Below are 23590 nucleotides of genomic sequence, written 5' to 3' on the forward strand. Positions count from 1 at the left end.
TCTTTCCTTTCTCCCCCCCATAATTCCCAGCCAGTACATGGCCTTCCTGCATGTCTACACCTCCATCTTCAGCAGAAAACAGAGCCAGCTCACTCTCAGACAGCAACACCTACAGGTAACACACACACAGCATTATTTCGGTGTTCACACACCAGCTTGCTGCCACGTATATGTTGACATACAAGTAAATAGGAAAAGAAAAGGCCCAATGAATGTCCTTATTTGGGCCAAAACTGTTTCAGAGTGCCTTGGTGATATATTTTCCTCAGACTTCTCCTAAAACATTGAGTCTAGCAGACTTGGTCTACTGCCTTTAATGTTTTCCAGAAGTCTCCCCTCTTTTGATGTCTTTGAGACTTTTTTCTAGTCCTCGTAGCCAAACTAATGGGCATTTGGGCCCTGACCACATTTTAATGTACTGCTCCAAGCCTTTGAATGCATATTTTAGATTAACTAACAATATATTCTGTATTCCTAGATTAGTAGTGTTTCCTTAATTTCAGGTTTATTTGTTTCATTTGCAAGTTTTTTTTTGGATGGTACAGCCTGCTGAACTAACATGACAGCATATTATTGATGTTTTGGCTGTTTTCCCTGAGGTGGACTCTAAGATGAATGAAGCTAAAGCATTGGAGTTGAAGAGGTGGTCCACTAAGCAGAGCTTTATATTGAGGACCAAACAGCTGGAGGCAGACTCTGTCCAGTCCCTGCCCTGTCCCCACCTCAATTTCTGTCTACACCTTCAGTATGTGTGTGAGCATATTTGTTTATTTGTGTCCTTATATTTGAGGGATGGAGGTAAGGGGATAACAGGAAAGTGGGGGTGGAGGTAAGGGGATAACAGGAAGGTGGGGGTGGAGGTAAGGGGATAACAGGAAGGTGGGGGTGGAGGTAAGGGGATAACAGGAAGGTGGGGGTGGAGGTAAGGGGATAACAGGAAGGTGGGGGTGGAGGTAAGGGGATAACAGGAAGGTGGGGGTGGAGGTATGGGGATAACAGGAAGGTGGGGTTGGAGGTAAGGGGATAACAGGAAGGTGGGGGTGGAGGTAAGGGGATAACAGGAAGGTGGGGGTGGAGGTATGGGGGAGATGCAGTGGATGTATGTTAGAATCCCATTGCAGGTGAAAAACAAGTAACGCAACACAGTAATCTCAAAGCACCAAACACCTAAGAAAATACTTTATTCACCTAGTATGTTTGCAGATACCCAAAAAAAGATCTTCCAAAGCACAAGTTAGTCTGTTAGTGGACTTTCTCATTTGGGAGGCCCCAGGTGTCTCATAGTATAACTCCCTAGGCCAGTGAATCGCATAGTGGGGGAGGTGGTGAGACAGCTTTGAGTCTTCACTTGCCAGTGACTTTGAATTAATTTTAAAAACTATGTAACACTTTAATAGGTTACCTATCAAAAAATAGTGTTTATGTTAAATATGTTGACCAGTCTTCAGCATTGGCATGCAAATTTGGATATGCATAACTGATCAGTAACCAGAAAGCACTTTCTCCAGTTTAGCCTGACAGAAACAGATTATATCTGGCTGCTGCACCACCAGAGGGGGCTATTATTTCCTAATTACAAATGGTGTGTTCTTGTGAGACTGCGCCCCCTACAGCACAGCTGAGGTTCAGCAGCCGCCCAGGCCTGCAGTTAATCACAATGGAACTGGTGACAGAAAACAGCAGAGAGACTGGGTCCCTGTAATCACTGCTGTCCACTATTCTCCACAGGCTCTGGTTTGGAAACAGTCTCCACTTGACCTCCTCGCGTGGGTAACCGGGGCTGGAAAAACAAGTCACCAAGCAATTTCCATGGAAACAGGTTACTGTTACTTTAGGGATGCTGTAGTTGGCTGGAAAGAAAGAGAAGAAATTAGATTCAGAGGAGGAAACATCTGTAAAGAAAGATTAATGGCTTAGAGGAATGGATCAGACAGCATCTTACTTCCTCTAAAATATGGAAAACCCAAACAGCAAAGCCACACTGTGTTTAACAGCTGAGAAAACAACATTATCAGAGTTTACTCTAAAAAATAAAGTCGTCACAGCTTTGTAAGAATCAAAAACAGTAAATCTGACAGCATAAACATAATGTTCCCTATCCAGGAAGCCATACTAACATATCAAAATTAAATAGAAACATGAATTGAACACAAAACATTTAAAATAATTGAGGTAGTGTTACCTGTGACCTGGAGCTGCATTTTCACTTTGTTCTTGGATGTTGATATGTGACATTCATACAACCCCTCGTCTGACGGGCGCAGATCCCACATTTTCATGGTTCGCTGGGTGTGGTTTACGTACGTTCGACTTGCATACTCTGTATCTAGGGGCTTTGTTGAATGGTAGCCGTTGATGAACACAGGGACGCTCTCATTGACAGGTCTTTGAATGTAAAACCACTTCACAGTATTTGAGAGGTCAGATGAACACTGAAAGGTCACAGCTCCCCCCACCTCTCCTAACAATGTGGTGGTATCTGATATAGCAGGAGAAAGGGAAGGGAAGAGTGATGGCAGGGCTAAGATACGATTATAACATCGACATACAGTATCTACACACAGTGGGAAACTCATCATCTTTGAAGATACATCAACCGCACTACAATACACCAATGGTTGGTACAAAATCATGGGATATTGGGAGCAGTCACATGCTTTTAGGTTGTTGAGAACATTGATTTGATTATGGCAAAAAAGCTGGTTTATCTATGAACTGAAAGTTATGCTTTCATGCTTGTGAACAAATCTGTTAAAAATAAATGGGGCTGGAAAAACAAGTCACCCAGCAATATCCATGGAAACAGGTTACTGTTAAGTTATGGATGCTGTAGTTGGCTGGAAAGAAAGAGAAGAAATTAGATTGAGAGGAGGAAACATCTGTAAAGAAAGATCAATGGCTTCTTAGACAGCATCTTACTTCCTCTAAAATATGGAAAACCCAAACAGCAAAGCCACACTGTGTTTAACAGCTGAGAAAACAACATTATCAGAGTTTACTCTAAAAAATAAAGTCGTCACAGCTTTGTAAGAATCAAAAACAGTAAATCTGACAGCATAAACATAATGTTCCCTATCCAGGAAGCCATACAAACATATCAGAATTAAATAGAAACATGAATTGAACACAAAACATTTAAAATAATTGAGGTAGTGTTACCTGTGACCTGGAGCTGCATTTTCACTTTGTTCTTGGATGTTGATATGTGACATTCATACAACCCCTCGTCTGACGGGCGCAGATCCCACATTTTCATGGTTCGCTGGCTGTGGTTTACGTACGTTCGATTTGCGTATTCTGTATCTAGGGGCTTTGTTGAATGGTAGCCATTGATGAACTCATGGACACTCTCATTGACAGGTCTATGAATGTAAAACCACTTCAGAGGTCTTGAGAGGTCAGATGAACACTGAAAGGTCACAGCTCCCCCCACCTCTCCTAACAATGTGGTGGTATCTGATATAGCAGGAGAAAGGGAAGGGAAAAGTTACAGCAGGGCTAAGATACGATTATAACATCGACATACAGTATCTACACACAGTGGGAAACTCATCATCTTTGAAGGTACATCAACCACACTACAATACACCAATGGTTGGTACAAAATCATGGGATACTGGGAGCAGTCACATGCTTTTAGGTTGTTGAGAACATTGATTTGATAATGGCAAAAAATCTGGTTTATCTATGAACTGAAAGCTATGCTTTCATGCTTGTGAACAAATCTGTTAAAAATAAATGTAATGGAGTTTTTACCGGACAGCGTAAGCGAAGCCGACCAAGAAGAGCGAATGTTTCTGAGTGAGTGAGAGGATTTGTTCAGAATAGACACAAGTGGCTATACTGACACCCTTGAAATGTACTGCTCTGTGGTGTAGTGGTTAGCAACACAGCCTTCTGTGTGGATGACCTGGGTTTGACTCTAGAGAGGGCAATACTTTCTATTGAGGGCCGGCTGAACTAGGCTTGCCTGGTTTCTGGTTCACACACACTTTTGTCTCTGGTAGAAAGTGGACAAAATGTCCCAATTAAGATCTTGCGTGATATGGGTGCATTGCAGGTCATTTATTTTGGTGACTTGTTGCCATGGCTGTGTGGCCATTGAGCTGATGCATAAGAATGCCTCTTACCTTTACTTTCAAGAAGAGGCACCAATACCAAGAAGAAGAGGGCGTGGCACACCTGTTTGAAACCATAACAACAGTCAAATAATTAATGTGAGGCCATTGATAGAATTACACACTGCGTTATTATAACAAGTAATATCGCTTAAGCAACTAGGCTAGATGTGATATTTTGCAATGTATGTGTATGCTGAGGGCCCCATAAATAGATACTTATTTTTATTCAGCTGTGGAGGTCAGGGACCATAGCCAAATGTCTGGAAAGGCACCTGAGAAGTAACACCTCGGCTACACCAAACCTTCCTCTAGGCAAGAGAATGTACGGTTCACCAGGAGTTGGAGGAACAATATCGAGTGTGGGCACCAAGCAGCCTATCACTACTTTGTTCCTCATTTTCCCTGTTCCTAAGAGCCTTGTGCTTTACTTATTTACTATGCTTGTCAAGTAAAACCTTTGTTTGCCCGTAACCGCATCTGCTTTCCTCGTTTCCTTACAACGTGATACACGCTCGCTACTGGTTCAGCAGATTAACACCTGTTTCTGTCGATTCTACCGGGTACCATCCAACATTTTGACAAGGCCAGTACAGCCTCCAACACTCCAGTTCCAGTTGCTGCTATCCCCAACCCATCGTTGCCAAACCAGCTTATTAACATCGGTATGTCTCCCCGAGAGGTTTGATGGAACCCTGGCTTAGTGCCATGGTTTCATCCTACAACGCAATCTGCAGCCACCTTGGGGAGAGCAAAGTTCAAGTTCAAAGCTGGCCAACATCATCAGCCTCCTGTCGGATTGGACTCTGGAATGGGTTCTTGCCATCTGGGAGATAAGTAAGTTGGAGGTGAGCTCATACGACGTGTTGATACATCTGTTCCAGTCAATCTTTGATCACTCCCCCATGGACAAAAAAGGGGCTAAGCAGCCACTTTGTCTACTCCAGGGCTCCCAGACCAACAACACCTCTTCTGGAGGGTGGCACCTACAGTGGCTGGAATGAGCCAGCATTGATCACCTGTTCCGCAGTGGTCTGAGAGAGAAAGTCAAGACGGAGCTTGCATGCCGGGATAACCCCTGTTACGGGACCAGCTCATTGCCACGGACATCCAGTGGGACCATCTCCTCAAGGCTCAACGTCACCACCTCATTCACCTCTTCTGGCTTCTTCTTTGTAAGGAAAAGAGGTGGAGTTCTACATCCCTGCGTCAACTCTTCGGGGAAAAACAATGTCACAAGGCACAGAGCCGGCCATCGGGACATTGTGTCAGGACAGGGGACTATGGTTAGCCTGGAACATGTTGAGGTATACTTATGAATACGAGGAATGCCGTCTGGTGTCCCATTTAAACTTTACTCACGTCACAGGACCACCTGGCCCGAGGACCACCTGGCCCGAGGACCACCTGGCCCGAGGACCACCTGGCCCGAGGACCACCTGGCCCGAGGACCACCTGGCCCGAGGACCACCTGGCCCGAGGACCACCTGGCCCGAGGACTTGTAGCCGTCCCTGGCCAAAGTCCTCCTGGTTGTGTTGCAGATCAAGTTGCGGCCTGTTGATTCGTGTTGGCACTGCCCAAGGTCCATCTGATCATCCCTGTGCTTGTCCATGTGGTTCTGTTGCTGATCTGAATTCAGTTTAAAGAATCTGGACACAATCCACATGCATTTATTGACTTGCTGGTCATCTGAACATGCAAAAACAGATGTGGCACAAAATGTTATGTACTCTGATAATCTTCATCCCCGGCACAGCCAGAAGAGGACTGGTCGCTCCTCAGGATGTTCTTTAGGTTTCTTTCTAAGTTTCAACCCATTTAAGGGTGTCTAGCCATTTAAGAGTGAACTCCATATTCCCCCCATTGCTTTCATGGCTAACACAATAAAACCAAGGACCGGCTCTTACACATTTACGTGACAAGCATTAGCACATTTCCATGGCTTGAGAGCTGGTCTTGTTTATCTGCCATCCGGCAGACATATACCTGTCTGTAAAAAACATACATGACATGCAAGAGTGCCGTGACCTGAAACCAAGAAGCTGGTAAATTTCTTATGGGCTGCTTCCGAAGGTTCATAGCCAACTGAGCTAACATAGCCTCACCACCGACCGACCTCATCAAGGCGGGCTTATCCATGAGGGTACAATGGTCACAAGATCCCAGAAGGAGGCGATTCTGATGGCACCTGTCTTCAAGAAATAATTCACCATCCAGAAAACGCCACGGACACAGGTTTTGGATCCCTTCTCTTAAGGGGTTGGGGAAGGTGTACATCCAATTGCCTACATAAGCAGGAAGCTCTAGGATGGGGAATGTAAATACACAATGGTAGAAGAAGAGAGGAACTGATGATAAAAAGCCCTCTTCTTCCTCCAACATACATGTGAGGGGGAAAAATTCACCCTGGTCACTGATCATGGTCCGCCAAACTGGATGTCACCGAACAGTGAGAATAACAGACGCATTACATGCTGGTTCCTTAGCTTACAACTGAATAATTTTGTTGTTGCCCATAGGTCGGGGGCCAGTGTTGCCAGATGGGGTGGTTTCCCGACCAACCGGGCTATTTTTAATGACAGTGTGCAGACTGTCAATGAAATCTGGAATAGGAACTCAGATGCTTACGCAGTAACTAGTGCCTGACGTGCTGATTTTGTTTTGGCGGTGAAGGCACGTGGACAGTCAGGGACCAAGGCATTGTCATAGGAACGGGATGGCATTGTAGAAGTAATACCTTGGTTAAGCCAAACCCAGCATATCACACATGCAGTGAGAGACAAGTGTTTCACACATGCTGTAAGAGACAAGTCTGTAACTTGCACCTCAGTCAACCAAATGTCATGGATATAAAACCTGAAGTCCAAACAATAGCTATAAATAGCAGATTCAAGTACATTTTAAACATTTAAATAGAATCTGCAAAGTATTATAAACCAATAAATTGTATTTTTAAGTGTGTTGGAAAGCATTAAAAAAAATGTTAAGCATACTGTATCTATTTGAAATGCTAAATCTACACAAAGTACACTGCACACATACAGTACAGACACCAGATGAATCTATATGCACTACAGACACCAGATGAATCTACATGCACTACAGACACCAGATGAATCTACATGCACTACAGGCACCAGATGAATCTACATGCACTACAGACACCAGATGAATCCACATGCGCTACAGACACCAGATGAATCTACATGCACTACAGGCACCAGATGAATCTACATGCACTACAGGCATCAGATTAATCTACATGCACTACAGGCACCAGATGAATCTACATGCACTACAGGCACCAGATGAATCTACATGCACTACAGGCACCAGATTAATCTACATGCACTACAGGCACCAGATGAATCTACATGCACTACAGGCACCAGATTAATCTACATGCACTACAGGCACCAGATGAATCTACATGCGCTACAGACACCAGATGAATCTACATGCGCTACAGACACCAATTTACTCTATATAAACTAATTGAGACCTGGGAAGGTGTTCCGGTCCCGTCCCACCGGGAAGAGACCCCGGGGAAGACCTAGGACACGCTGGAGGGACTATGTCTCCCGGCTGGCCTGGGAACGCCTCGGTGTCCCCCCGGAAGAGCTGGAGGAAGTGTCTGGGGAGAGGGAAGTCTGGGCATCACTGCTTAGACTGCTGCCCCCGCGACCCGGCCCCGGCCCCGGATAAGCGGAAGATGATGCGATGCGATGCGATAAACTAATTGGTCAAATTCTATTTTAAGAGTTTTACCAACGCCATATTTTTCATCTGTTGACCTCTTACCCAACTTTACTACACTGGGACTCTTTTTGGACATAATTAACAGAACTACTCACCCCTGAACACCCAAGGCTAACCCAGTAAGCAATCGCTGGCGCGCCGCCGGCGTTTTGCTGCTGGCGGGCCGGCGGCGGCAATAATGTCGTACAGCCAGCAGGCCACCAGCTTTTGCCGCTTTTCTCCTGATCTCAATTTTCATAAGCTAATTTGCATCTCAGGTGGGTTTCCACCAGCGGCCCGACTGCGTTATGCTGCTGGCTAGCCGCCGAAAAGAGGGCGTGTGCTTTAGTCTGCTGTATCTGCTTGTGTTGCCATTTTTTCCAGCAGAAATTGTACCCCTTTTATTCTTGTACTGATGATTTGATTTATTTTAATATTGTAAAATCTTAGTGTACAGAATTTTGGTCAAAATGTTTGGTAAAATAGACTTTGACTATTGCACTATTGCTTGTGTAAAGGACCTTTGTGTAGACATGTACAGTAAACACATCTCGCCATTGCTAACCATAATAGTTTCACAAACTAATGGCCATTTTCCACTGCATGGTATCGGCTCAACTCATCTATAGCCTCGACTTTAATGCTTCATGGGGGACAGTTCTTTACTGTGTTTAAACACAGCCATGTCCGTAGATGGCGCTATAGTAGCGAATTACCAGAGGTGGGGGACTCAAGTCACATGACTTGACTCGAGTCTGACTCGAGTCACAATTTTCAGGACTTGTGACTTGCTTGATTAAAGTAGGAAAATGACTTGACTTGACTTTGACTTGAGAACAAGTTACTTGAGACTTGACTTGACGTGGAAGACTCGACAATGACTTGAACTTATAATAAAACAGCAATAAAATTATTTTATATGTTGTGACATCAGCACCACTAATCAGCGCATGTGCCTTTAACGCTGCACAATTCAAACCGTGCCAAACATGGCAGACAGTAACGTTAGTCGAGCTCCACAAATAGTATCGTTTGGATACAAGGACTTTGAACTGGACAGTTCTTTACTGTGTTTAAACACAGCCATGTCCGTAGATGGCGCTATAGTAGCGAATTACCAGAGGTGGGGGACTCGAGTCACAATTTTCAGGACTTGTGACTTGCTTGATTAAAGTAGGAAAATGACTTGACTTGTGAATAAAAAAGATTTGCAACAACGTCAAATTTCATTAGTTATTTTAAGAACCACAAGGAAAGGTAAGAAAGTAATCTCTTTATATTCAGTTTCACTAAGATCTATAACGATTAATGTAATTAATTAATCTTTTGTTTGTCATAATTTGGCCTTGGTTGCATATTATATATATATATATTTTTTTTTTCTTGTTAGAAATGTGACCATTATCATTGCTGAATACGTCTGGGAATTTGACTATAACAGTGGCATAGCCTGAATTTTAATGTTGATGGGCATCTTAAAATGAGCGGGCATGTATATTATTACACGTAGGCTATAATGTCTGTATTAAATGTGGGCATTTTCAAGTGTTTGTGGACTGCGTGTGGAAACTAAAAAGCATTGTGCTTACATCATAACAGTTAACTTTACTGCATGAAAGGCTAACATGGAGGCGCCGATGTGATTACTAGCACCTAAACATTTCGAAGAGTTTTTTTTTTAAAGAATAATTACAGCGTAATTACATATTAGGCAGTTTTTCAGTCACAATAATTAGTTTATAAGGTTGTTATTATTAGCCCTTATTACTTGGATTGGCTGAATTCCAGTGCAGAATGCGTGTTATTTCTTGATAACAGACCGTTGCCATGAAAAACAGCGCGTTGCTATGGACGCAGCAGGATTCTAACCAGAGACGGAACGGACTATTTTCTTTAGAGGAAGCAATACAATCGTTTTTAAATCAATAAATTCCTTTTGAAATCAATATTTTGTGTCAAATTATAGATTTATTTGGTAGGTAGCCATGTAATAAGCTGGATAAGGTATAGCGAGGCGGTTGTTATAGCGAATACAACCCCTTCAGGCTGATTCAACATCCCTCCGCTTCGTCCCCCCAAAAAAATTTACAGCGGAGGAGAAAAATATTTGATTTCGAAATCGAGCTTCGCACCGAGCGCACGTCAGAAACAGAGGAAACAGTGTGTGTGTGTGTTTTCATCTCTTTAGTACTGTGACTTGACTTGACTTGATACTTATAAGGACTCGACTTGACTTGCTTAGGGTGAACCCTTGACTTGACTTGACTTGCTTGATTTATCTGAACTGTGACTTGAGACTTGACTTGAGACTTGATGGTTAAGACTTGAGACTTGCTTGGACTTGACCATGTGTGACTTGTCCCCATCTCTGCAAATTACACATATGTAAGGCAAGACCATATGTCTATGGGCAATACAGTCGCCATTTGGATTCCATGCTGTTGTACCGTGAAAACTATAAGGAACAGTCATTTTAGCAACTTGGTGCTCTCGTCAACTCTTGTTCAAAGTGTATAAGCTATATGCTCTGAACTGGACAATACAACATGTGGATTATCACATTGTTTTACTACAATTTGATGAACTCCTGAAAACGAAGATCAAGGATTTTTTGGACATCAGACTGAAAATTGTTGAACGCCGAGTCACCTACATAGCTATGTTGAGTTCTGTTCTGGGCTATTATAAATAACTAGCGTTAAGTGTTGTTAGGTTACTAAGTAAGAACGTAATGACTGTTTTGTACAATGACTGTTTGCAATATTCTATTAACATTCAAATTCTTTAGTCAAGTTACTGGTAGCTGAACACAAGTTCTAAACCATTGGCAGGAAAACAAGTTATAGAAACTGAGCTTGAAAAAACAGCGTTGGCCTGAGATTAAATACCTACAGTAACCCTTGTTTATTCGTGTGCCAACAAGTTTGGTTGCTTATTATATTTTGTTTCTTCGTTTATCCTCAAGTTCAGAGGTTTGTGCTTTTTCATGTGGGTAACGTTACACTTGGTAGTAAATTTAGATTAGCTAAACCTGGACCTGTTGTCTGTGTATCCACATTGTTCTTAGCTAGCCTGTGTGTGTCTTATGCTGCCGTTTTTTTAAACTTATTTTCTAAACATTGCTTTCGGGTCATGACCTTTTCTGTAGTTTTGTTCCCGGAGGAGGATGACTGTGTGGCAGCAGTTCCACGCCAGGTATGTGAATTAAATTTCGTAATGCTGCACTGTTTACTTGGTTTCACCATATTTACCTGTTCACCAACTTTTATGTTTATTTTTAGGATGGAGCAAGCACAGTACTTCAAGGCACCAGAGAGGTACTCCACGCTACCATGTAGGGGATGGTAACATAGGTAAGTGTGGGTTCATTCACTTAACCCAGATGCTTAACTTGTTATTAAAGCATGTTGCTTCCAATTTTATTTGTCAATTTCAATTTATTTTTAAGGGCAAGAAGGCAGAGGTAGGGGGAAGATTTAGCTCTGCACATGAAGGTAAGAATGAACATTTTGGTGGACACTGCGATTTGAGTTCTGATTGTAAAATAACCAGATATTTAGGACTGAATAATTAACTTTCTATCAAAAACTGATGCAGAACTATTTTCAGAACATTTGGAGAATATCAAGTGGCTGACTGAAGAGATGTTGAGCTGAGGGCATAGCTGGCTCTACAATCAGGTAAAAACAAGACTAGTTACGCTAGCATCTTGTCTTAATTAAACTGCATTTGTCTGAACGTGTGCCCTTTACTGAAATGCAATACTGTACAGCCTTTCTGAAATTACATGTATGTGGCAGTTTTGTTTATTTCACTATTAAGCTATTGACATTTCATTGTGTTTTTAAGCTTCTGATAAACGTCTGACTGAAAAGAATGTCAAGCGGAGGGCACAGCTGGCTCTACAATCAGGTAAAAACAAGACTATAGTTGTGCTAGCATGTTGTCTTCATTAAACACTTAATTTGTCTTGAATGTCATGCAATTCTAAAAATCATGTCAGACCATTTAAGTACAATATCTGATTACTGTATTACAGGAGCCATAAGGAAGAATCTTTCCAACCGGGATGCCACTGATGAGGCTGTCCAGAACCAGGTCCCCAGGCTTTCCCAGAAATAGGGCTAGGCCTGATCTGCTGAGGAGCGACGGACTCCATCCCAGCTGGAGTGGTGCTCTTCTTTTATCTAGGAACATTGACAGGAGTCTTACTCCTACAGCCTCACCATGAGATAGGGTGCAGGTCAGGCTGCAGGCTGTTAGCCAGCCTGCTAGCCGTGGAATCTATCGATAGCATAGCCAGAGTAGTTAGTACCGCTTTACCTATTGCCACTGTGACACGTTCCAGGCTGAGAAAAGTTAAACAAGTTAGTGCTAACAAAAACAACCTTATTAAGATAAAGCCTTCCTCCACCTCTATCACAAATAAAAATAAAAATGACTGTATCACCTTGCATCTCAAAATGGGACTCCTAAATGTTAGATCCCTTGCTCAAAAGGCAGTTGCAGTAAATTAATTAATTTCTGATCATAAACTAGATGTTATTGGTTTATGTGAAATGTGGCTAAAGCCTGATGAATTAATTGCCTTAAATGAGGCCTCTCCTCCTGGCTATACTAGTGATCATATCCCTCGTGCATCCCGAAAATATAAATTTACTCTCAAATACATCACTGATATTCATTCTTTTGAACTTTAACTCATGAAAGTTAACCAGGCCAATAAATCATTTTACATAGCTACTATTTACAGGCTCATTGGAAAAGTCCAATGATCCTCTTCAAAAAGCCTTTGAAGCCATAATTGACTCAATGGGTTTTATCCAACATGTCTATTACACGAATGACATTTACCTTAAAACAAGAAATCCACTTGCTTCCGCAAACAATGAGTTTCAAAAGCCGTACTATAAATTCTTGGACTACAAATAAATTCCTTGATATTCTTACAATTTCGCTCATTAACGACTGAGTAAATAAATCTATAAACGATCAAATCGAGGATCTAAGCTCAACACTGCGAAATACATTAGACATGGTTGCACCACTAAAAACCAAAGAAATTCGCAACAAGAAACTTGCTTCCTTGTACACAGACAATACTAGAGCACTTAAGCAAGCCTCCAGAAAATTGGAGCGAAAGTGCCGCTCCAACAAGTTGGAAGTATTCAGACTAGCCTGGATAGACAGTACACTACAATACCGAAAATCACTCACGTCTGCTCGATCAGCTTATTTCTCCAACCTGATTGAGGTGAACAAAAACAATCCAAAATGTCTCTTCGATACAGTTGCAAAGTTAACAAAAAAGCAAAGCTCAACAAGTGAAGTGGGTCTTCACTTTAGTTGTAATGAATACATTAACTACTTTGATGAAAAGATCATCACCATTAGAAAACAAATAACTGACTCCTCCTTAAATACTTATGGTCCTCAAAATCTCAGTTGTCATAAAAATGTCCTGAACCTCCCTGACCAGGTGTCAATGGGGACAGTTAAATGTTTTGATACCGTATTGCTCGACACATTCACAAAATTTGTAATGAGTTCCAAACCCACAAACTGTCAGCTAGACCCGATTCCAAAAAAATTACTTAAGGAGCTATTTCCTGTGCTAGGTCAGCCAATGTTGAACATAATAAATTGCTTCCTTTCCTCCGGATGTGTACCAAACTCACTAAAAATAGTGAGTTTGGTAGTGGTGTTCCTCAAGGCTTGGTTCTGGGCCCATTATTGTTCTCACTATTATATGCTGCCTCTGGGTGATATAATCCAAAATCACAATGTACATTTTCACTGTTATGCTGATGACACAGTTATGTATTTCAATGAAGCATGGAGAAGCCCCAAAATTAGCTACTTTGGAAGCATGCATTTCAGATATTAGGAAGTGGATGACAGAGAACTTCTTGCCCTTAAACTCAAGAAAAACAGAAATGCTTGTTTTAGGACCCAAGAAACAAAGAGCGTTGTTAGCAGATCTCACTGTGAACCTCGACGGCTGCATGGTCGTATCCCAAAAAACTGTAAGAAACCTCAGCGTTACCCTTGACCCTGACCTCTCCTTTGATGAACATATAAAATAGTTGCTTATTTTCATCTTCGAAACATTGCAAAAATCAGAAACTTTCTATCAAAAACTGATGCAGAAAAACGAATCCATGCTTTCATTACTTCTAGACTAAATTACTACAATGCTCTTCTTCAATAAATAAACTTCAATTAGAGCTGCACAGGGCTGCTAGAATCCTAACTAGAACAAAAAAATTGGGTGGATTGATTTCCTGCATGTTGGGCCTTGTCGGGGGCCTCCCCCGGGTAGGGCCACTGTGTCGCTGGACCCCCACGTCTCAGTTCCAAGGTCTTACGCTGCTATACTATTGTGCTGGGGGATTGGGTCATTTCTCCTTCCCCAATAAGTTCTCCTTCTCCACTATAAATCATTGTTGATATGAGGAATGCATTTTCTCCTTCCATTTTAAACTTTAGGAGGTCCTGGTCCACACCTGCAGAGTACCTGGTTTGGGGGGCCCGTTGCTGTCCCTGTTCTTGTCTATCTGGTCATACTTCTGACCTAGTCTAAATTTAAATAGACTCTGGATTTAGCCCACATGCATTTATTAATTATTCCAATTGGACTCTTAATATCTCACCCGGCACAGCCAGAAGAGGACTGGTCACCCCTCTGAGCCTGGGTCCTCTCTAGGTTTCTTCCTAAAATTTGGCCTTCTTAGGGAGTCTTAGGGAGTCCTAGCCACTGAAATTCAACACTACTGTTGTTTGCTCCTTGGGGTTTACAGGTACTGGTCATATAATTAGAATATCATCAAAAAGTTGATTTATTTCAGTAATTCCATTCAAAAAGTGAAACGTGTATATTATATTCATTCATTGCACACAGACTAATATATTTCAAATGTTTATTTCTTTTAATTGTGATGATTATAACTGACAACTAATGAAAATCCCAAATTCAGTATCTCTGAAAATTTGAATATTACTTAAGACCAATCTACGTTCCTACTCTCACCTATGGTCATGAGCTTTGGGTCATGACCGAAAGGACAAGATCCCGGATACAGGTGGCCGAAATTAGCTTCCTCCGCAGAGTGGCTGGGCGATCCCTTAGAGATAGGGTGAGAAGCTTGGTCACCCGGGAGGAGCTCAGTAGAGCCGCTGCTCCTCCACATCGAGAGGGGTTAGCTGAGGTGGCTTGGGTATCTTTTTCGGATGCCTCCGGAACGCCTTCCTGGGAAGGCCCCGATCCCGTCCCACCGGGGAAGACCTAGGACACGCTGGAGGGACTATGTCTCCCGGCTGGCCTGGGAACGCCTCGGTGTCCCCCCCAGATGAGCTGGAAGAAGTGTCTAGGGAGAGGGAAGTCTGGGCATCTCTACTTAGAATGCTGCCACCACGACCCGGCCCCGGATAAGCGAAAGATGATGATGATGATGATGACTTAAGACCAATACAAAAAAATAATAATTTGAAATGTTGGCCAACTGAAAAGTTTGAACATGAAAAGGATGAGCATGTACAGCACTCAATACTTAGTTGGGGCTCCTTTTGCCTGAATTACTGCAGCAATGCGGTGTGGCATGGAGTTGATCAGTCTGTGACACTGCTCAGGTGTTATGAGAGCCCAGGTTGCTCTGACAGTGGCCTTCAGCTCTTCTGCATTGTTGGGTCTGGCGTATCACATCTTTCTCTTCACAATACCCCATAGATTTTCTATAGGGTTAAGGTCAGGCGAGTTTGCTGGCCAATTAAGAACAGGGATACCATGGTCCTTAAACCAGGTACTGGTAGCTTTGGCACTGTGTGCATGTGCCAAGTCCTGTTGGAAAATGAAATCTGCATCTCCATAAAGTTGATCAGCAGCAGGAAGCATGAAGTGCTCTAAAACTTTCTGGTAGACGGCTGCGTTGACCTTGGACCTCAGAAAACACAGTGGACCAACACCAGCAGATGACATGGCACCCCAAACCATCACTGAGTGTGGAAACTTTACAATGGACTTCAAGCAACGTGGATTCTGTGCCTCTCCTCTCTTCCTCCAGACTCTGGGACCTTGATTTCCAAAGGAAATGCAAAATTTACTTTCATCAGAGAACATAACTCAGCAGCATGCCAGTCCTTTTAGTCTTTAGCCCAGGTGAGATGCTTCTGACGCTGGTTCTTGTTCAAGAGTGACTTGACACAAGGAATGCGACAGCTGAAACCCATGTCTTGCATACATCTGTACGTGGTGGTTCTTGAAGCACTGACTTCAGCTGCAGTCCACTCTTTGTGAATCTCCCCCACATTTTTGAATGGGTTTTGTTTCACAATCCTCTCCAGGGTGCGGTTATCCCTATTGCTTGTACACCTTTTTCTACCACATCTTTTCCTTCACTTCACCTCTCTATTAATGTGCTTGGACACATAGCTCTGTAAACAGCCAGCCTCTTCAGCAATGACCTTTTGTGCCTTGCCCTCCTTGTGCAAGTTGTCAATGGTCGTCTTTTGGACAGCTGTCAAATCAGCAGTCTTCCCCATGATTGTGTAGCCTACAGAACTAGACTGATATACCATTTAAAGGCCTTTGCAGGTATTTTGAGTTAATTAGCTGATTAGAGTGTGGCACCAGGTGTCTTCAATATTGAACCTTTTCACAATATTCTAATTTTCTGAGATACTGAATTTGGGGTTTTCATTAGTTGTCAGTTTTAATCATCAAAATTAAAAGAAATAAACAATTGAAATATATCAGTCTGTGTGAAATGTATGTATACATTATACAAGTTTCACTTTTTGAATGGAATTACTGAAATAAATCAACTTTTTGATGATATTCTAATTATATGACCAGCACCTGTAAGGCCGGGTGTTTCTGTAAAAGCACTTTGTGACAACTGCTGTTGTAAAAAGGGCTTTATAAATACATTTGATTGATTGACATGCACTACAGGCACCAGATTAATCTACATGCACTACAGACACCAGAGTCGGTCCATCAATATACGTACATCAGTGTGTATATTAAATTATACATAATGTATGTTACAACAGTTAAAGTTGGGTAATCCCACATAATTACCCTCTGTTTAAATAAACTGTTCCATTTTAGCCATTACCAGGTGAATGTAAAAATAAATGTAAGACTACATACCAAAAATAGAGACTAGAAACATCTTGTGATATGATGGCTATAAATCCATAGTATGTAGAATAGAATTATTCTTACCAGAGCCATTTGTGTTTCCTCTAGAGCTACTTGGAGAGTGACAAGAGAGCAACAAGGTTTTTATAAAATGCTGTACACCTCTCATTCCAAGTATTTTGTAAAGAGGGGGTGTGACCTATTTATGACTAAGCCATTGAAAAAGTAATTTTTTTTAAAACCTGGTTTACAAATTTTGCCATGGTAGTATTTTAATCTCTGTCAGGGAGTGTTGTTGGTAAATAAGTTATCAATTACTTTCAGCTTACTCTTATCAATCTTACCATCACATACAGTAAGTACAACAAAGTACAGTGCCCATTATAAGTATTGGGTGAGTGAAGATTTTTTGTTCTTTTGGGTAGAGATTGATGTTTAAACCAAATGTGTTTTACAGATCGATGTACTGAATCTTGCTGGTAGTGTCCTGTTTTTCCTGGCCTAAATGTCAGACAGAAACACAAGATGTTTGGAGAAGTACTGTATACCAACCACTACTTTCAGACCCAACCTAAAGATATATTACTAACATATTCTACTCACCCTCATCTGTTGGATTATCAAGTTACAAGCATTTTACTTATGATACCAGGCCACAGGGGTGGATTTTCACTGCATGCACAATTATTAGGAAACAGTTGGTGTGCAGAATTATTAGGCAACTAATACAAATGTTTTAAATTCCCAACTCATGTGTTTATTCAAAAATAAATTAAGTGTAACAAACAAGTAACACAAAATGACAATTAATTCAAATGTTTGTCCTTTCAAAAATATTGAGTGCCCAATATAACCAACCTTCTTTTCAAATTACTGCCATGAGCCTTCCATCCATGGAGTCTGTCAGTTTCTTGATCTGTTCAACGATCAACTTTCGCTGAAGCAGCAACCACAGCCTCCCAAATGTTGTTCAAGGAGGTGTATTGTCTTCCCTGACTGTAAATCTCACATTTGAGAAGGGCCCACAAATTCTCAAATAGGATTTAAGTCAGGAGAGGAAGGGGGCCAGGTCATTATTGAGGCATCTTTGTGGTCCTTGCTGGCTAGCCAAGCAGTGGAGTACTTGGATGCATGTAATGGAACATTGTCCTGCATGAAGAACATGGCCTTCTTGAATGCTGAGGACTTCTTCCAGTACCACTGTTTGAAGAAAGAATCTTCCTGAAACTGGCAGTAGGTTTCAGAGTTGAGTTTCAGTCCATCTTCAACATGAAAAGGTCCAACTACCTAATCGTTAATGATTGCAGTCCATACCAGTATCCCTCCTCCACCTGGCTTGGCGCCTGACTGAAGTTGTGCCCTGTGTCCATTAGTGATCCAGTCACGGGCTCATCCATCTGGTCCATCAAGAGTCACTCTCTTGCGTCTTTTCTTCTCCATGTGTTTTTGTACCCCAGGTGACTATTCACAACTAAACCTTTGATTGTCCGGTGGTCACGCCTCAATAGTTTAGCTATTTCAAGAGTGTTGCATCCGTCTGAAAAGCATTTTCAGTGTCAGCAGTGTCAGTTAAATCTCTTTTTTTGCCCATTTTACCTGAGGTCATGAAGCTGCCTAATAATAATGCACACCTTGATATTAGGTATCACTGTTGCCACACCCTCCCTCATTACACCAATACATTTTACCAGAAAATGATTCAATCCAATGAGCATTCAAGTTTATATGGTTTGGAGTTGGAAAATGTGCATAGAAATAATGATACGATCAGAATACTCACTTGCCTAATAATTGTGCACGCAGTGTAAATGTGGCTTTGTGTGTTTTTGGTTCAGTCCCCTAGACACTTCCCCTTTCTAAATGTTATGTACATGTGTATGCAAACATATTAATCACTAATACAATGTAACACCATACAACACATTTAACTTTAACACTGATTGAATGAGTAACACGATTCTAAATAAAGGGTATGCACAACAAAATCTGCCATTTTCCTGAATTTAAACATTTGCACTAAAGTAGTTGAAATTAATTTGACCAATGTATGAAAAATCAGTATCATTGCTAAGTCTGGAGAGCCTTATCTGAAAATCCAATCACGTGACTTGTGTCTAAATCACTTGGGTTTGATTTTGTTTGGAAGACCTGATGTCACGTCATCATTTCATTTTGAAACGAACAACAATATGCTTTCTATATTTTCACTTCACAGCCTTATTTGAATGTGCAGCTAATGTCCATACGGCAAGCAACTTATCAGATAGTTAGCTTAAGCGCTAAACATGATAATGTGTTGGTACTGTGTCACTGGATGTAAATGCAATTTGGATCCCTTTTTTAACTTTCCCAAAGATGGAAATATAAGGGAGAAGTTGGTTGCATTTGTTTCCCAAGTTGAGGACGCTCCTCGAGTTTCCCACTGTGATCCCTAAGTCTACCATTTGTAGAGCACATGAGTGCTTTCAGAACGTGATGAAAAACAAATGGGGTATGCAGGGGCGAACATCTGATATCAAGTTTGGAGGGGACAATTACATAACATTTCCTCAAGAGCAATTTTTGAGGGGGACACCAAAAGTAGTGCAGTAATACTGCTTTAGTTTTCACCATCGGTATGCTTGCTACTGTAGCTCTGCAAATTCAGTTATTTTGGGTGAACCCTAACAACATCAAACAAATTTACTGGATTAGCCTCACGTTAGCTACGTGCATCCAGTGCCTTCAGACGGTAGACACGAACACTACATACACTGCACTGCAAGCATCTCTCATTGACTCGAATCCAAACAGCTGCAAAAGTGGGCTGATGTTACTGTAGCTTGCTAGCTAACATCAGCTAACCGCTAGCTAACAAAGTGTGACCTGTAATTCAATGCAGAGAAAATTAAGGCTTGTACCGGTTAGAAATATTTTTTATTGGATTGAGTGGTAGTAGTAAACATATGTCTAACATATCTCTTGTGTTACCTACTTAAACCCCAAAGACAGACTGTCAGAATCCCACTCACGCACTGTACCTGCACGATGTGCAACTACAACTGAGGGCTGGGGGGCAGTGGATCAAACCATTGTGAGGCAAAGGGTGGGGGTGTCGCAATGTTTTAAAACTTAAACCCAAGATTTTAAAACTATTAAGTGCAAATAATAGTTTTCCCCAGGATGGGGTCATGTCCCTCCTGTCCCCCCCGGGATTCCGCTTATAGGGGTTTGCAAAGTTTCTTTTGCTGAAGCCTGATATAGTTCCAACACTTGAGTTACCACTTACAGTCCAAATCAACGTTTACCGGTAAGTAGCTAGCTAGCTAGTAAAGTTAGACTTTGTCTGTCTACAATGGTCAAAATGTGTGGTGCTTCTATGAATATTTATGAAACAAGTGTAAATGTTTGTCTAGCTAGTTAGCTGTATGTATGAGGCAGCATACTAACAGGACTAACAAACATGAATATTAAAAATGCTTATATTTCCATTGTTCTACATGTGATTTGGCTGGAGGAATGGGGGAAGAAATACAAGTATATGCATAATGATCTGTCATTATGGCAGAGATGATTTAAAGTTGGAAGCAGTATGTACAGTATCTCACAAAAGTGAATACAACCCTCACATTTTTGTAAGTATTAGAGTATATCTTTTCATGTGAAGAAATTACACTTTGCTACAATGTAAAGTAGTGAGTGTACAGCTTGTATAACAGTGTACATTTTCTGTCACCTCAAAATAATTCAACACACAGCCATTAATGTCTAAACAGCTGGCAACAAAGGTGAGTACACCCCTAAGTGAAAATGGGCCCAATTAGACATTTTCCCTTCCCGGTGTCTTGTGACTCATTAGTGTTACATGGTCTCAGGTGTGAATGGGGAGCAGGTGTGTTAAATTTGGTGTCATCGCTCTCAAACTCCCTCATACTGGTCACTGGAAGTTCAACATGGCACTTCATGGCAAAGAACTCTCTGAGGATCTGAAAAAAAGAATTGTTGCTCTATATAAAGATGGCCTAGGCTATAAGATGATTGCCAAGACTCTGAAACTGAGCTGCAGCACGGTGACCAAGACCATACAGCGGTTTAACAGGACTGGTTCAATTCAGAACAGGCTTCGCCATGGTCAACCAAAGAAGTTGAATGCCCATGCTCAGGGTCATATCCATAGGTTGTCTTTGGGAAATAGACGTATGAGTGCTGCCAGCATTAATGCAGAGGTTGAAGGGGTGGGGTGTCAGCCTGTCAGTGCTCAGACCATACGCCGCACACTGCATCAAATTGGTTTGCATGCCTGTCGTCCCAGAAGGAAGCCTTTTCTAAAGATGATGCACAAGAAAGCCTGCAAACAGTTTGCTGAAGACAAGCAGACTAAGGACATTGATTACTGGAACCCTGTCTGATGAGACCAAGATAAACTTATTTGGTTCAGATGTTGTCAAGCGTGTGTGGCGGCAACCAGGTGAGGAGTACAAAGACAAGTGTGTCTTGCCTACAGTCAAGCATGGTGGTGGGAGTGTCATGGTCTGGGGCTGCATGAGTGCTGCCTGCACTGGGGAGCTACAGTTAATTGAGGGAACCATGAATACCAACATGTACTGTGACATGCTGAAGCAGAGCATGGTCCCCTCCCTTCAGAGACTGGGCCCCACGGCAATATTAAAACATGATAATGACCCCAAACACACCTCCAAGACAACCACTGCCTTGCTAAAAAAGCTGAGGGTAAAGGTGATGGACTGGCCAAGCAAGTCTCCAGACCTAAACCCTATTGAGCATCTGTGGGGCATCCTAAAACAGAGGGTGGAGGAGCGCAATGTCTCTAACATCCACCAGCTCCGTAATGTCGTCATGGAGGAGTGGAAGGGGACTCCAGTGGCAACCTGTGAAGCACTAATGAACTCCATGCCCAAGAGGGTTAAGGCAGTGCTGGAAAATGATGGTGGCCACACAAAATATTGACACTTTGGGCCCAATTTGGACATTTCCACTTAGGGGTGTACACACTTTTGTTTTATTTTGAGGGGAAAGCAAATTTACACTGTTATACAAGCTGTAGACTCACTACTTTACATTGTAGCAAAGTGTCATTTCTTCAGTGTTGTCACATGAAAACATATACTACATATTTACAAAAATGTGATGGGTGTACTCACTTTTGTGAGATACTTTATGTGTTCATGGGAGACAGAGAACTCATAAGGGATACATACACACACAAAACTGTTTGATGCAGGGTTTTCCCATTCCCGATATCGTTTCGGTTGTTTAATAAGACCTGTAGGAATCCTATCCCTGCTATGTTTTAGGTCTATCTTTGATTAACTTCTAATTAATTAACAAACCATTTTGACATGGGTGTCAAAATATATTCAAGATCAAATTACTGATGTCTCTGTAAAGCGTGGCATTCAAAACAGGGTCCATTGTCAGTTGGATTTTCTGCAAAGGGACAGGCCACGATTACTGAATAGAATCTGATTGGTTGATAACGTCCACATTTTAGGGACAGGATAAGATCAGCTTAACCTAGTAGTTAGCAGGCTAGTTTCAGTGCCTTTATTGCTATGGTTTCTGTTCAGGCAAGGAACCCACGGTTGAGATAATTCTCCTCCCAAGAACGTCATACGAAATAGTTTTCTTTTGTATTACATTTTCCTTCCTTCCGCACTGGTGCAAGATTCACACGAAGATGTGCTCTACAGGTGGTCATGTCCTAGCATCCTCGACATGACCATAGAGGCCTGGAAGAACTAACCTAGATGTTCCCTTATGGTGAGGAGCAGAAAGTGCAATCCCAGCTCTACAACAGGATGTTTCAGCCATGACAGTTTCACCCAGGTGATAAAGTGATCCTCCTTGTCCCAACACGGGAACACAAGATCCTAGCACAGTGGAAGAGTCCCTTTGAGGTGATTATGACAGTCGGCAACGCACCAAGTAAAGCTACCACATCTACCTTTTAAAAGCCTCCATGGAACAAGAGGCTCAGGTCTTGTTTACATTGTAGCTGACAGCAAAATAACATCCTGGGACAAGATGAAGCAGAAAACCTAAAGCAGAGTCCAAACTAAACATGGTCAAGATGTGTTTAGCAGTTATGCTGCACACTTCTGGAACAAACTACCTGAAGATCTTTGACGTGTCTCAAATGTATCCATTTTTAAATCCAGGTTAAAAACACTTCTCTTTTCACACGTCTGTGACCGAGCACTTAAACTTAACTGCACTGTTCAGCCTTACAGCTTTTATAGCTTTCTATTTTCTTATTCTATGTTTTATTATTATGATGTTGTTTTGATGTTTTCATTTGTGTATTTGTTTTAATGCTATTGTATTTTAATATATTTTTTTTGTCGTTGTAAAGCGCATTAAATTGCTTCTATGTATGAATTGTGCTATTTAAAAAAACTTGCTTGCTTACTTGCTAGGATATATGATTTTTGTAACTCTGGAATTTATTCCAGAATCTCAATTTTTTTTTAGGGATTTGTAGATGTAACTTCAAGGATTAAAACATGATAATTGAACTTTTTATGTGGAAAGACCATATCGGTTATACTAATTAATTATTCAAATGATATTATTTTTTTTTCTAATGTATTT

At 41.7% G+C, this 23590-nt stretch overlaps 1 protein-coding gene across 1 annotated transcript; it reads right to left on the bottom strand.

Moving 5' to 3' along the window:
• Positions 1-1151: 1151 nt before the first annotated feature.
• LOC117593919 lies at positions 1152-17142 on the bottom strand. The gene is made up of 5 exons (XM_034290654.1): positions 17084-17142; positions 4131-4182; positions 3160-3456; positions 2183-2479; positions 1152-1850 (listed from the first exon to the last, which is right to left on the bottom strand). Exons 1-5 carry the CDS (start codon positions 17090-17092, stop codon positions 1570-1572), a joined length of 936 nt encoding a protein of 311 aa, XP_034146545.1. The 5' UTR covers positions 17093-17142; the 3' UTR covers positions 1152-1569.
• Positions 17143-23590: the final 6448 nt, after the last annotated feature.

The sequence above is a fragment of the Esox lucius genome, chromosome 1 (genome assembly GCF_011004845.1).
Source record: "Esox lucius isolate fEsoLuc1 chromosome 1, fEsoLuc1.pri, whole genome shotgun sequence".
In the NCBI taxonomy this organism is placed as follows: Eukaryota; Metazoa; Chordata; class Actinopteri; order Esociformes; family Esocidae; genus Esox; species Esox lucius.

What these genes read in the sequence shown, in the direction of transcription:
- LOC117593919 (XM_034290654.1), bottom strand. An exon ending in GCCTCTTCTTGAAAGTAAAG is followed by an intron (nt 3,457 to 4,130) that starts GTAAGAGGCATT and finishes CTGCTATATCAG; the next exon opens with ATACCACCACATTGTTAGGA. An exon ending in AATGCAGCTCCAGGTCACAG is followed by an intron (nt 1,851 to 2,182) that starts GTAACACTACCT and finishes CTTTCTTTCCAG; the next exon opens with CCAACTACAGCATCCCTAAA.